The 15,244-nt window shown below is 31.8% G+C and overlaps 1 protein-coding gene across 1 annotated transcript in view; it reads left to right on the top strand.

The window, feature by feature from the left end:
• Positions 1 to 366: 366 nt before the first annotated feature.
• LOC110991481 (T-box transcription factor TBX1) overlaps positions 367 to 15,244 on the top strand; it is a 33,216-nt gene continuing 18,338 nt past the window's right edge. Inside the window, exon 1 of the mRNA XM_022256852.2 lies at positions 367 to 522. Coding sequence (XP_022112544.2) covers positions 471 to 522 — 52 coding nt within the window. The 5' untranslated portion in view covers positions 367 to 470. The remainder of the gene's footprint in view (positions 523 to 15,244) is intronic.

Raw genomic sequence — 15,244 nt, 5'->3', positions numbered from 1 at the left:
ATATTTGATAATCAATATAAACCAAATAAAATAAATAAAACCGTACAAATGATATTAAAAAATACATGTCTATGTTTAAAACATACCTATATTTAATTATTTTAAAAACTGGTATAAGTTAAAATCTTTAGATAGGATATTTGAAGATAGATAGAAACAACAAAAATATACTATGGTTAATAAGTTAATGAGTATTCTTTAAGTATAAAATGAGAAGTGTAAAAGTAAGTGTTTTTTTTTCATTAGAATCATTTGTTCATTACCTCATGAACAAATTCTAATGAAAAAAAATAACTAAATGTATACATAATGAACACATAGGGTGCGTATGGGCGTTGGGCGGGCGGTAGGCGGTCTCGCGTTAACAGCCGCCGACGACAGACGCAGTCTCCTCGCGCCGCGATCTGCGCGTACGCACAGAAAACTGATTTATAGTGTCCCGTTGAAAAAATAATCGTCCAAGTGATGTGATGGAGGGCCAGGAGTGGAGAGACGAGTGGCACCAGCCCAGACAGATGGACGGTCAGCCTTGCTTTTGTTATTTTAGATTTAGTTAGGTTTTTGAGTCTTTGTTTGCCGATTCCGTGGAGGTAATACCATATATAATGACGACTGCCTAATTCCAAATTATGAATTTAAATGAAAAATAATTTATTTTTTTGGTACCAAACGGTTAATATTTGGCTAAATACAATAATTTCTTAATTTGTGTCCTTTGATGTCTGAAATATTGTTTTGAAAATTAATTTCAAAATGTTTCATATAAATTCATAAAGAATTTATAATTCGAAGAAAAAAATATCTCGTCTTTTTTAGCAGATTTTATCAGATTCTTATTATGTGTATTTTGTATAATCATAACGCTACTGTATCGAGTTTTTCATATTGGCTTACATAAATAATTAGGGCCTCAAAATATTACAAAGTGATTGGATTAGAATGTTTATTACAAAAAGTTTCGCGGTGAAAAAAATGCCTTATTTGTACAGTAATGAACCTTGCCTAAAGGGACTCCTTTTAATAATAAGTTTTAAGGTTAGTTGTTAGGTATATTTTTATATATTATGTTATTAGTTTTGAGTAAATTTATAGTATATCAGGACGTATAAGGATATCTCATGCAGGATCAAATTTTAAACAATATAACACATCAATTTTACAAAGGTATTATTCTTGTAAACATAGACAATATATTTTTAAGAATAATGCCCATAAATATACTCTGTATTAGGCGACTGTCCAGGCGTCGCAAATTATTAAAAAATAAAGCCAATCTCACTTAGATAATCTATCTTAGTATTGATGTTATTATACCAATAGAAATTAGTTCTGCTCGTATGTTAAAAATGAAGTTATATTTCACCACGATATTTGAAATCAATGTGTGAGCAATAATAAAATAATTCAGTTTATTAATTCAATCGTTTCTCTAGTTAAAAGGATTTTACTATATGAAGTTTACCTATGGGGCATGCTTACGAGTATGTACTCGTAAATCATATGATTCAACGAAATTTCAGAGAAATAGATTACATAAGTTAGGCAACGGGCAGCCTAATCCCCAACAAGCTATTTCTTCAAGGCAATAGTAGTAGTAATGTAGTATGGAACAATAAAAAGAAACACCTACAGAGAGTAAAATTCAAAAAGTGCGTAAATAATTAACAAAAATAACATAAAATAACACGCTACTCTAGCTTTAGATAACTAAAATAAAGGCGATCCCAAAAATAATAATAAAAATATAAACAAAAGTATAAAAGCTAATCCAAGGCTTAATGAGTTAAATTAATATATATAAGTACTTAGTTAATTACGAGGCGGACAATAAATGATCAATAAGAAGATTATTAAAATTATTGAGCCGTCTGATATAAAACTTTGCACAGTAGCGGAGTGATAGAATTCAGTTTTATGACTAGGAATTTCAAGAATTAGATTGCCAAGGGAACGCAAATGACAAAACAAACAAGGGCAAACGCCAGAGAGGAACTTTAGCTCTTAATAACTAGGTCAAATGATAAATAGTTGATCGGAATTTTTTAAATTAAAATAACAAATACAATTTAAGGTCTAAATTATTAGTTTTCAGGTGTAACGGTCTAACAAGACAAGTACAAAGACCGTAAAATAAAAAATAAATAAAAAAAATACGTTTATTTTGGAATATAGGATCATAATGGCATCTCTTATTCCACGTCATTAAATTCGAGCCTGTTGGCATCCCTGCTCATCGGCATAGATGACAGAAGGTGTTAGCCGAGAGAAAAAGCCGGCGTAAAAAAACTTTTTTTTTGCCGTGCCTAAGCTAGGACTCAAACGCCGTCACGTTAATATGAAAGTAGGCTAGAACTAGATTCAGATTACGCCATACGAGTTTGAACATTGTTTTTACATGCTTACGTAAATATGACAAAAAGTAGCTAAAGGTCATCACACATTTAACTAATCGACAGCGCCAAATATCAATCGTCGCATCGACTGCGCGCGCGCACCCGACGACAGATGGATGAATGAACGCCTCAAGCACGCGGTTTACTCAACCAGAGAAATATGACTGGAATTAATCGATCGCTCTGGCGATGGACGGATTTAGTGAGCGTGCTACTTACGATAAAGGTTACATTTAGATTAGCAGATTGAAATTATATGTTAAAAGGGTTATGCACAGATCATGAAAACGTAAGGATTTGAGTAACACCAAAAACTTATCATTCCATATGCAATATTAAAGTGTATGCAAAACGAATTTTTGGGGAAATTATAATACATATATTTTAAGTTATAAGTTAATACTTAATAAGCGAAACAAACGAAAAGTAAATAAACTTTCTAAAGTCTAAAGACGAGACTCTATCTAGTCCAATTTAACCCCAAGAAGACACATGTTTCCGATTAAAACCTTTTTTCGCTCTTTTCATAGACAATACTGGTTTGTGGTTTCATAAACAGTGTCTGGCTGACTGGCAGTGGCTTTACCACCAGTTTAGTCAGCCAGACACCAATTTTTAGGGAAAATAATAACGTTCATATATATAATATATTTATTGGAAAACCAGAATTAACCAAGCCATATACGTTCTCATCAATATATATCTCATCTACTCAAAAGGTATTTTACGTAACGTTAAAGTTTTGACTACATATATAAAAACTTACTCAAAAATCGGCTCGCATTATCCATATGGCATATAAGGGGCACACTGTGAAGTAATCACGTTATTGAAAGTATTATTTATGCAAAACAATTGCTTATTAATAATATAAAATTAGACTCACAATTTGTGCGCATAGGCAATTAGTAGCTGCTCGAGCTAGCTGTGTTCCGGCGATCGCTTAATTACCACAAAAAATGTCGCCCACCCTGCCCGCTCATTAATTAACATTGACATGTTATAAGACAAACATGCTTGACTATCGCTTTCAAATAAATTTTTAAATTTCGAACACCGGAATGGTTACGTGAAGATGTATATAATCTGCATTTCCTGAAGTGCAGATTATAATTTAATCTGTAATTTAGGTTGAGGATGAGGGTTAAGACATATAATAGATACTTGACGCTGGCTAATGCACAAACCGTGCTAGAGCCAAAAATAAACACGTATTATTTCGGAGAAAAAAAAGATGTATAATTTTGGAGAAAAAATATTGTACCTAATCACAAGCGCGTCAGATCAGTTCAGATCCGTTCGATAGGCTTGTGCGAGCTGTATAGTATGTTTATATACTTAGAATTATTCATTCGGTCGTAGTTTTTAAGCCTCAACTTTCTATCTATATGTGAATTTGACGTTTCGTGACGATGTTTTACATCGACGTGTGTCAAGCGCTGATCAACTACTTATCTATTAAAAACAAATGATGACGAAATAGATAATAAATTAAAGGATTTAAAAGCTTGTAACATGATGCTTCATTTTTATTCAAGGACCTGGATGACCGAGCTTAGCTCGGTATTTTTTTTTATAAATCGTGTTTTTTCTAAATTTTATTTAAGTATGAATTATATACTAATAAAATTATGAAATATGAATATAATTATCGAATAAAGATAATTTTTTTCATATTTAAGTTTTTATTTGACTGACATCTTTAAACGAGCAATTCTATGTTTAAGTTGATAAAACACAAATAAAATGACATTCTCTAGAAATGATTCCTAGCTAAATTAGAGATAGAGAAACCCTCTGTATACTAAATTTCATGAAAATCGTTGGAGCCGATTCCGAGATTCCAATTATATATATATATATATATATATATATATATATATATATATATACAAGAATCGTTTAAAGATATAAGATTTAGATGCGTGAACTAGTTGGGGCCCAATTCGTCAATAATATTCAGTTATATTAAGTATAATTCTTGGGTGTTATGAATGCTGTTAGCTTTTATTATTATTATTTTTTATTGCGACGCGATAAATAAATAACAAGATCAAATTAACTGTGAAATGGACGTAAACGAGTTATGACCAGCAAGCTACGGACTTTATAAACCACTTAAAAATTAATTTGAATAATTTTTATTTCTCCTATTAATCATATTAATACTACGTTGAATCCTACAAAGTACAGTCAGATTAATATATTAAGTTTTAATTAGACAGGATGACCAAGCATTTTTATCTTCAATGTGGGTGGCCCAAATATTAGAAAAAATAAAGAAAACATTAGAAAAACAGTATATTACAGTTCATTATTCAAAAATAGTTTAGCATTTCAGTAACTTTTTATGGTCAGTTTGGATAAAACAGCCTAATGGAGATAAAATTAAAACCAATCAAAATCAATGAGTTTTAATGTTCAATGAATTTAAAGAAAGTCTGCTATACATTGCACTCGGAAGAATCCTTCACACAACCAGTCTTGCCGCTTGCTTGTGCTTGCAGTAGTGCCACATTCAAGGATTTCGATCGTCGTTTGTGAAGACAGCAAAGAAATTGATCTCCTTGCTTCAATCCTAATGCGTAAAACATAAATTCCTTCAAGCGGCGGCTTAATAGGCATCTTCTGAACAGACGAACCCTCCAATAGGGCCAGTTCCATATAAAAATAACTGTGACATGTGAACATGCAAATTTCACCGTGAAAACAAAAGTTATTTCATTATTTAAACCGTCTCGTTATTTCTTATTCTACTGATCGGGTAATATATAAATTCCCTAAAGGAGGCAACTGTGTCGATGTAGAATTATGGCCTTAAAAAATAGTTTTTTTAATTTCTAAACATACGTCTGTTTTATAGTCAATTTCAAGAGAGCTCTTGAGGTTATGCTAATTTCAAGTGCAGCATAAATTATACCGTTACACAGAGTAAAAAATCTGTCATACGGAATCGGCCAGTTGACATTTAACATCTGGAGCATAACGGAGATAGCAGATTATAACTTATGGGGTTAAGTTATTAATAACATTTTCAATCATTGTTTAAATATCTAATATATTTAAATTTTTCGGTTATATAATTCACAAGAACAGCACATAGATTTATCTTTAAACAAATTTGGTTGAAAGAAAACTTCGCTCTCTAGAAATAATTATTAGATTTAGAACACAAAGTCAAAAATATTTCTCCAAGATCAGCCAGCTTCCACGCTTGCTCTTGCTTAATAGAGAGAGAGAGAGACTTTCACAAAGCCACTTATTTGCTATGCGTTTAGGGGTAGAAGATTTTTCTTGACTACTAATTGTATGACGAATTTACAATATTTTTTGTTAAAATTTTCCGTATATAATAATACAGATTAAGCCTACAAATTGTATTATAATCTATATATATAAAAGAAAGTCGTGTTAGTTACACCACTTATAACTCAAGAACGAAAGAACAGATTTGAGTGAAAATTGGTATGGAGGTAGCTTAGAGCCAGGAGACGGACATAGGATACTTTTTATCCCGTTCGACAGCGTTCCCGTGGGACTTGACATGAAACGTCAGTCACTATAAAAAGTGGTATAACAAATAAGAATCAGACTTGGAATAATAAAACGCAAATGATAGCTATGTAATTGACGTATAATGACAGCTATGTAATGACGTATATATGACAATTTGATATTTGTAAGAAATCAATATTCAAAATATTTCTATTAAATAAATACGTTTAATTATTTTTACAATTTACAATTTAATTATAATGATAGTGCTATTGCCCATTCGTATAAACAGTGAAGAGAACTATAAAACTCGGTATTGTCGTATGTATACAGTTCATCCAAAGAATGATGAATGTTTCTATTTGTTGTTGTTGTCGAATGACGCATTTAATCGAGTATTGGAACGGGAACGTGAATATGATCACCAGGAATTAGATTTAGTAGTTCAAACGAATGTACCCCTGTTGAAATACCAACAAAAGGAAGTTTATGATACTTTAATGAAGGCAAACGATGATGAAAATGGTGGTTTATATTTCCTAGATGCCCTTGGTGGAACTGGCAAGACATTCCTCATGTCATTAGTTTTAGCAACTGTTCGGGCGAGATCCAACATAGCGGTTGCAGTTGCTTCTTCTGAAATAGCAGCCACATTGTTAGAAGGATGCCGTACGGCTCATTCAGAAATTAAATTACCGTTAAATCTTCAAACTATTGGAGAACCAACGTGTAATATTGCAAAACACTCAGCAATGGCCAAAGTTTTAGCGGCATCGAAAATCATCATCTGGGACGAATGCACAATGGCGCATAAACGTGCATTGGAAGCACTTAACCGAACATTAAAAGATTTACGCAATGAATCGAGATGTTTTGGAGGAGCAATGATTTTACTGTCTGGCGATTTCCGCCAAATACTGCCAGTAATTCCAAGATCTACGGCTGTCGACGAAATAAACGCTTGCCTCAAATCGTCAAATCTATGGCGCTATGTGACGAAACTGCAGCTGACAACAAACATGAGAGTTACATTGCTTACTGATAAAAAAGAAGAAAAAGAATAAAGATGTAGATGACCTGAACTACATAATGGTATGCGTTTGGTGGTTAGAAAATTGAAGAACAATGTAATTTACGCTACGATAATGATAGGAAAATTCAAAGGTGAGGAAGTTCTTATTCCGAGGATCCCGATGATCCCAACCGATATGCCGTTTGAATTTAAAAGACTTCAATTTCCGATACGTCTTGCATTTGCCATGACCATCAACAAATCACAAGGCCAATCCTTAAAAGTTTGTGGTTTAAATCTAGAACATTCATGTTTTTCCCATGGTCAATTATACGTGGCATGTTCACGGGTCGGAAGACCATCAGCGTTGTTTGTTTTTGCGCCTGATAATAAAACAATAAATGAAAAAATGTGTATCACAAGGTACTTAAGGGAAGAGCAACCTATGTACTAAAATACAGAAATAATAATGAATGATTAATGTAGGTATTTAATTTTTTTGTATTTTTTCCAATAAAAAAACCCAAACTGCTTATTTATTGCCATTAAGGCGGAACAAAGTTCGCCGGGTCAGCTAGTAATCTATATATATAAAAGAAAGTCGTGTTAGTTACACCACTTATAACTCAAGAACGAAAGAACAGATTTGAGTGAAAATTGGTATGGAGGTAGCTTAGAGCCAGGAGACGGACATAGGATACTTTTTATCCCGTTCGACAGCGTTCCCGTGGGACTTGACATGAAACGTCAGTCACTATAAAAAGTGGTATAACAAATAAGAATCAGACTTGGAATAATAAAACGCAAATGATAGCTATGTAATTGACGTATAATGACAGCTATGTAATGACGTATATATGACAATTTGATATTTGTAAGAAATCAATATTCAAAATATTTCTATTAAATAAATACGTTTAATTATTTTTACAATTTACAATTTAATTATAATGATAGTGCTATTGCCCATTCGTATAAACAGTGAAGAGAACTATAAAACTCGGTATTGTCGTATGTATACAGTTCATCCAAAGAATGATGAATGTTTCTATTTGTTGTTGTTGTCGAATGACGCATTTAATCGAGTATTGGAACGGGAACGTGAATATGATCACCAGGAATTAGATTTAGTAGTTCAAACGAATGTACCCCTGTTGAAATACCAACAAAAGGAAGTTTATGATACTTTAATGAAGGCAAACGATGATGAAAATGGTGGTTTATATTTCCTAGATGCCCTTGGTGGAACTGGCAAGACATTCCTCATGTCATTAGTTTTAGCAACTGTTCGGGCGAGATCCAACATAGCGGTTGCAGTTACTTCTTCTGAAATAGCAGCCACATTGTTAGAAGGATGCCGTACGGCTCATTCAGAAATTAAATTACCGTTAAATCTTCAAACTATTGGAGAACCAACGTGTAATATTGCAAAACACTCAGCAATGGCCAAAGTTTTAGCGGCATCGAAAATCATCATCTGGGACGAATGCACAATGGCGCATAAACGTGCATTGGAAGCACTTAACCGAACATTAAAAGATTTACGCAATGAATCGAGATGTTTTGGAGGAGCAATGATTTTACTGTCTGGCGATTTCCGCCAAATACTGCCAGTAATTCCAAGATCTACGGCTGTCGACGAAATAAACGCTTGCCTCAAATCGTCAAATCTATGGCGCTATGTGACGAAACTGCAGCTGACAACAAACATGAGAGTTACATTGCTTACTGATAAAAAAGAAGAAAAAGAATAAAGATGTAGATGACCTGAACTACATAATGGTATGCGTTTGGTGGTTAGAAAATTGAAGAACAATGTAATTTACGCTACGATAATGATAGGAAAATTCAAAGGTGAGGAAGTTCTTATTCCGAGGATCCCGATGATCCCAACCGATATGCCGTTTGAATTTAAAAGACTTCAATTTCCGATACGTCTTGCATTTGCCATGACCATCAACAAATCACAAGGCCAATCCTTAAAAGTTTGTGGTTTAAATCTAGAACATTCATGTTTTTCCCATGGTCAATTATACGTGGCATGTTCACGGGTCGGAAGACCATCAGCGTTGTTTGTTTTTGCGCCTGATAATAAAACAAAAAATGAAAAAATGTGTATCACAAGGTACTTAAGGGAAGAGCAACCTATGTACTAAAATACAGAAATAATAATGAATGATTAATGTAGGTATTTAATTTTTTTGTATTTTTTCCAATAAAAAAACCCAAACTGCTTATTTATTGCCATTAAGGCGGAACAAAGTTCGCCGGGTCAGCTAGTAAATAATAAAATCATTTATTTCAGACCAATTAATAAGTCCATATGTTACATTGGCCGTTACATTGATAGACACTAGACATGATATATATTGATATATCATGTCTAGTACATGATATAGATTCATTTATAAATTAGTAGGTAAGCCTTCTGTGACATATTCATGTTTGGGACTAAAATGCGGGTCTTAATGATTGTAGGTACCGTATATAGTTTCAAATGAGCTATTTCAGCATACATTTTTAACTTTGAATCCCACAAAAATTATACTATATTTAGTACTATAACACGTGTAGGGTGAAAAAGTTACATATTGCAGAATCCCCTACCTTATCTTATCTGCTAATTTTGTTCAATCCTTCAGCATGCTTTCACCTTTTTTAAATTTACTGCCAACTTAATGGTTTAATATGTTTTACAGCTGTGACGTTGTAGACAAATGTTTTTATGAAGAATTGAGACGATTTGATGTAATGTCAGGCAATTTTAGATTTTATAACTTCTTCATTTTGTTAAATATTTGCAATTTTTTAGATTTTCTAGCTTTCTAAACCGACTGAAACTGAAAATAGTTTTAACAATTACATTAAACTACACCGTGTCGGTTAAACTTGTATATTTTTACATTGGTTTTGGTCCTCAAATACGGCGTGAAAATCTATTAAAAATAAAACTTTAAATCTATCTTTACCTAATCGGACTTTAAACTCAATAACTCAAACTCAAAATATCTTTATTCATATAGGTAAACCAGTACACATATGATCGTCAAAAAAATAAAAAAAATGAAACTAGCAGCGATTCGCATATTTAAATATATATAATATAATGAACTCACTAATTTAATTTGTAATTATTGTTATATTACTAAAATTCTTAATTAAAGTCGTGTGACTAAATTCAAAGTTTGTGAATTGATTCCACATGACTAATACTTCTATTAATGACATTTACGAAAATATAGTAAAAATTCAACTGAAATACAGTATTTAATCAATATTAACGTTTATTTCAGTTGTGTAAGTTAAAAACAATGATAAAAATAACTTCTCAACCTGTCCTATGCTGAAACAGAAAATAATATTGTTGTGCAACATTTTAATTATTATACATACATATTAATAAGTGTTATATAGAAATTATTGACAGTTAAGATGTCAATGAAACAGTCTCAATAGTGCAATTTCTTTATTATTTTTGATGAAATCTTTTTTTTTCTATAACTAACAAAGCTATGCCATTTTCATTTGAAGCCTATAATAGACATAGACACTGTCTATAAAAAAACTCATAATTCATACATCAAAGATGGCATCGGCCGAGTTATAAATTGCCATTGTTTATTTTGTTTGAGCGGGCTAATCGCCCGATCCTTTGCACCGAAATATTTTTGTTTATTCACCCGTGAGAAATTTGAAAGAGATGTCAACAGTCGATTGATATTTTGTAGGTGGTCCCAAATAAGTTGAATTGTTTTGACACTTCAATTGGATTTATGGGACTTATTGTAAATATGATTCATAAATTATAGAGTCGTTATTCTTTTTGAAATGAATTTTTGTGACTGTAATATCTATACATTTCTAAATGAGCCCTGTTGGTTTAGTGTCTATACTTCGCCCTGTGGTCTTAAGTTCTAATCAATGCTGTGCAATGGAATTTTCTAGTAGTACTTGCTACAGTGTAGGTAAATATCGCAAGGTAATCGGTACGTCAAATTCATAAATCAATGACATGTACAGTAAGTCATCTACTTGTATATAAATTATAATGATTGAAGAAACGGAAGCTATTTACAGCCAAAACTTTAGGTGGCGCCACCGAATTAATTTTTCATCATAGATAAAAAATTGATTGAATTTAACTATTTTTTTACTCGTATATTTCAAATATTCAGTATTTGCTATCTTTATATGTATGTCCACATATATCTTGGCTTTACTTTTAATAATTAAAAATCTAATTTCTACCTAAGCGAAACAATTTAAATATAGGAACAAGATTATAAGATTAAAAATAACAATTCCGATACCTATTTCCTAAAACACTTAACAGATAACAATAACCTAGCGATTCAGAATACAATAACATAAATAAATATTCATACCTTTATTCTTCCATTACAAAGCGTAAAAAATAAACAATGATAAAAATATGGCTACCATGTTTATTTTCTATGAGATTTAATCGGAATCGTAAATTAAAACGTTAATGGCCTTTAAATAAACTATGCATATGTATTGATACAGTTTGCTTCGCAGTTTTCTCGTCCGATAACAGAACTCGTAAATAGAACAAATAATGTGGAATTGATTTAAAAATCTAATAAATAAATAATAATCACGTGTTAATTAGCTTGTGCTATATCCGATATCCAGTAGGTGGACGAATATAGTGACGAAATGTGGTTCCAAACATCACTTTAGACCTAACTAAATCTAGCATTTTGTAAGGCAGTATTTGCCACCACTATGTGCTGGTACCACTGAAGCAATTCTGATCCAATTCGACTAGGGTACTTGTAAAGAGCGTACCGATTCTTAAAAGGCCGGCAACGCACTTAAGAGTGTCCATGGGCGCCGGTATAACCAACCCAACATCCTGATAATTAATATACCTACAACTCATTCTCCTATTATTCTTTTTGTTGTTGTTAGCTAGTATAATTTTGTTAACAATGACTTGGTACTTTGATTAGTTGAAGAAGCTCAATTATTTGGTGTTACGTTAAACGTAAAAATAGTTTTATTTTAGTTCTAAAAAACTATATGTGAATATTAAATTTTAACCACTACCAAGTACTATCGTAAAAGAATTATAAGAGTAAGAGATATTAACTGAACATACAACAAAAGAGTAATCGTTAAGTATTTAAAACAGTTACATTATTTTACTTTTTAAATATTTTTTATTTATGATTCTAACCCCAGAAGACTTACATAACACATTTAAAAATGCTCTCATGCATGCATACATGATTAAATATCCTTAAAACAAGTTTTTATGAATAAAAATTCTGAATGAGAATAAAGTTCATTAAACATTGCAGTTTCTTAAAAGTGTCCCATAGGAAGTTGTGTGGAAGATATAAACTTATTTTCATAAGTATCAGATTATCTTTATTTCAACACGATGTTTGAGAGCAACCGATAAATAAATATAAACACGTTAATAAATGGGAACATACCAACATTGATAGAATGTGACAATTGACATGCATTCGTAAAAAAAACTATTGCAATTAGATATATCAAAATGGTTTAAAGTCATAAAGTCTAGAATATTATAATTACGTATTCTGTAGCAGATTTCTTCGGTGTAGCGTTATAACTCTATAATCATAATAAACAATTCCTTGTGATGTTTATTTATCCTATATTTTAAACGCAGCCGTAAGTGGAATAGAACTTTGAAGTGTTTGTATGATGCTACTGTTTTAAACTTGAGACGAAATCATTTTAGTGTTTTTTAATTTATGTAATAAACTTTAGGCAGAGGTTGTACAGAGGATTGGAAAATAGGTGTATAAACCAAGTCATACCTTCAAGGTACTGTACAATGTAAAACAATTAAATATATGTACAGACCAATTGATTCTTAAAAAGGTTTTTCGATACCCTTACGGCCGCTTTCGATACTCAATACCTATCCAACCAGATATTGATATTTCAATAAATTTCCATATAAAAATTATTATGATTTTACAATAAATTTATACGTTTTATGTTATATAGTTCCTGACAAATTAGGGCAACGCGTAAAACGAAACCACATGAGGAACGACCAATCCTTTTTTTCCAAGGATTTCAAAGCAGGGATTGTCATATTGAAATACAGATTTTCGATCGATTTAAAATGATCTGGAGTGGGTATCATTTTAGACTATAAATCGAGTATATCGAGTATAGAAAACAGCCGTAAGTGGGTGTAGGGGGGTTAATAGTAATCAGTTCTAAGACATTATCAATAAGCATAAAAACCTTTGCTTTATAGCATGCGTCTTGATTTGTTGTTAAATTAGGAGACAAAAAGAGACGATGACTTAGGTGATTCTAACTTCTCTGTTGTAACTTGTAATATTGACACACACATAGTACTAAATACATATAACTTATGGTTACGGTAAATTAGTTCTACGATTTACAAGGAAATATATTAAGCTCAGTTTAATATTTTAAATAATTAAATATATAATATAGCTTGGTAAAAAATATCTAGTTCATAATGTTAATAAGTAGTAAACAAATCGGTTCTCACGAGGGCGGCGTGCAAGATAAATTAATCGCACATATGCCGACGGACGGATAAATTCATTGTAATCCTCTGTTGAGGTAGGTTCTAGGAATGTTATAGCTCATCTATCTAAGCCACTGAATATCGCTTATTGATAGATTTAATACATAGATAATAGATAGTTGTAGCGGCAATGTGTGTTTATACACTAATGCAAAAAAGTATTTTTTTAAACTAATCCTTCTGCCCGTTTGCCCCGTGTTCTATAAAAAAAAAGTAAAAAGTTGAACAATTATTATGTATTTTAGAATTTTTCTTATCGGCAAAGGGAATCTTTAACGTCAATGCTTTCGTTAAGGAAATTGTTGAGGTTATCTCTGCGTTTTTAGTGCGTATATTACAAAGTGGATTTAGTTGGTGTCTACACGAAAGATTTTCATAAAATGGCTGCCGTAAGTCTAGCTACTACTACGAATTATTGATATTATTTAATAAATACCAACAATATTTATTTATTAGTCCAAAAAAATAAATATAGATAATACACATACACCTCAATTTAATTACTCAAAAAATATAACTACCAGAAAAGAGTCAAATATTTTCAGTTCCAAATTCAATTTTCCCATAGACTATGCACTTGAGAATAAAGAATAGAGCAATCAAACTTCAACAAGTACATTTTGTTATACAATTATGTACCACCCTCGCAGACACAAATCACTTCAGAACACTGTAATCTGAACTATGCGACCAAACTAACACTTGACACATTCCCGAATATATTACATCAATTAGAGTTGACTGAATTTGTTTACTGAAATGTTTCTCTTATATCGTTTCTAAATTTAGTTATCGTCTATAAAGAGAACCGGTGGCGCTAAAACATTTTAGGTCTTGCACTCAGATTTATTTATTGTTATTAAATGCGTATATAGGATGACCACTGGTGCCCACCTGGGGATGGAACCTTCAACCTCAGGCACGAGAGACGCACGCTGAAGCCACTGAAGATAACACTGCTCAGTACTCGGTGCTGTGGGTGTCTACTGTGTCTGCATTAAAATAGATTTTTATCTTGTAATAACTCGTACTTATGTGCATACGTAGAACGTGTACACTACAAGATTACTACGATGGTAATCGAGAAGTTTTATTAATGAAATACTTATCACCTCAAATTCCAAAAAAATCACTTTCTGCAATAATTCTTCTAGACATCTACAAAACTACTATACTTTGATATTTTGTTCATGAATTTAAAGTAGCTATAATTGATAATGAAACAAGTTAGTAACTCGAGTCAAACAGATTTATTGGAAGAAATTCCACTAAATGTCAAACATATAAATCGTTGAAGCAAAAAATAACTGTGTTCTCAATTATATTGGTATACGTGCGTGGAGAAGGGTTGTTTAATTATGTTTAATTATATGTAATAATCATAATCCTTTAATAATGGGTTTGTTTATAAATAATATATATTTTACTACGACTGCCAGTACTAGTAAGTAATTGGTCATTTAATATTTAATAAGATGTCATTTGATTTGTATATATTTTGAATTTAGAATTTTTTTGTTTATACCACAAGTAGTTTTTTATAGAATAGGCAATCTAGCGGACGGACAGTCTACGCAGGCCTTCCAAGGACATCCGTTTTAGTGGGTGCGTTGCCTTTGCCTGTGCGGTGATCCTTGTAAACAATTGAAGGTCGTATCTCCCAGGTAAGACTTCCACCGGAAGTCGATTCCCCAGTTCGCTAGTTTGAAAAATAAATTTTTATATTTCGAATTATAAATCCCATACTTAAGTTTTATCTAGTAAAAGTTT

This window comes from Pieris rapae, chromosome 14 (genome assembly GCF_905147795.1).
Source record: "Pieris rapae chromosome 14, ilPieRapa1.1, whole genome shotgun sequence".
Lineage (NCBI taxonomy): Eukaryota > Metazoa > Arthropoda > Insecta > Lepidoptera > Pieridae > Pieris > Pieris rapae.
Note: the sequence above shows the minus strand (reverse complement) of the source record. Positions and strands in the feature narration are given on the sequence as shown.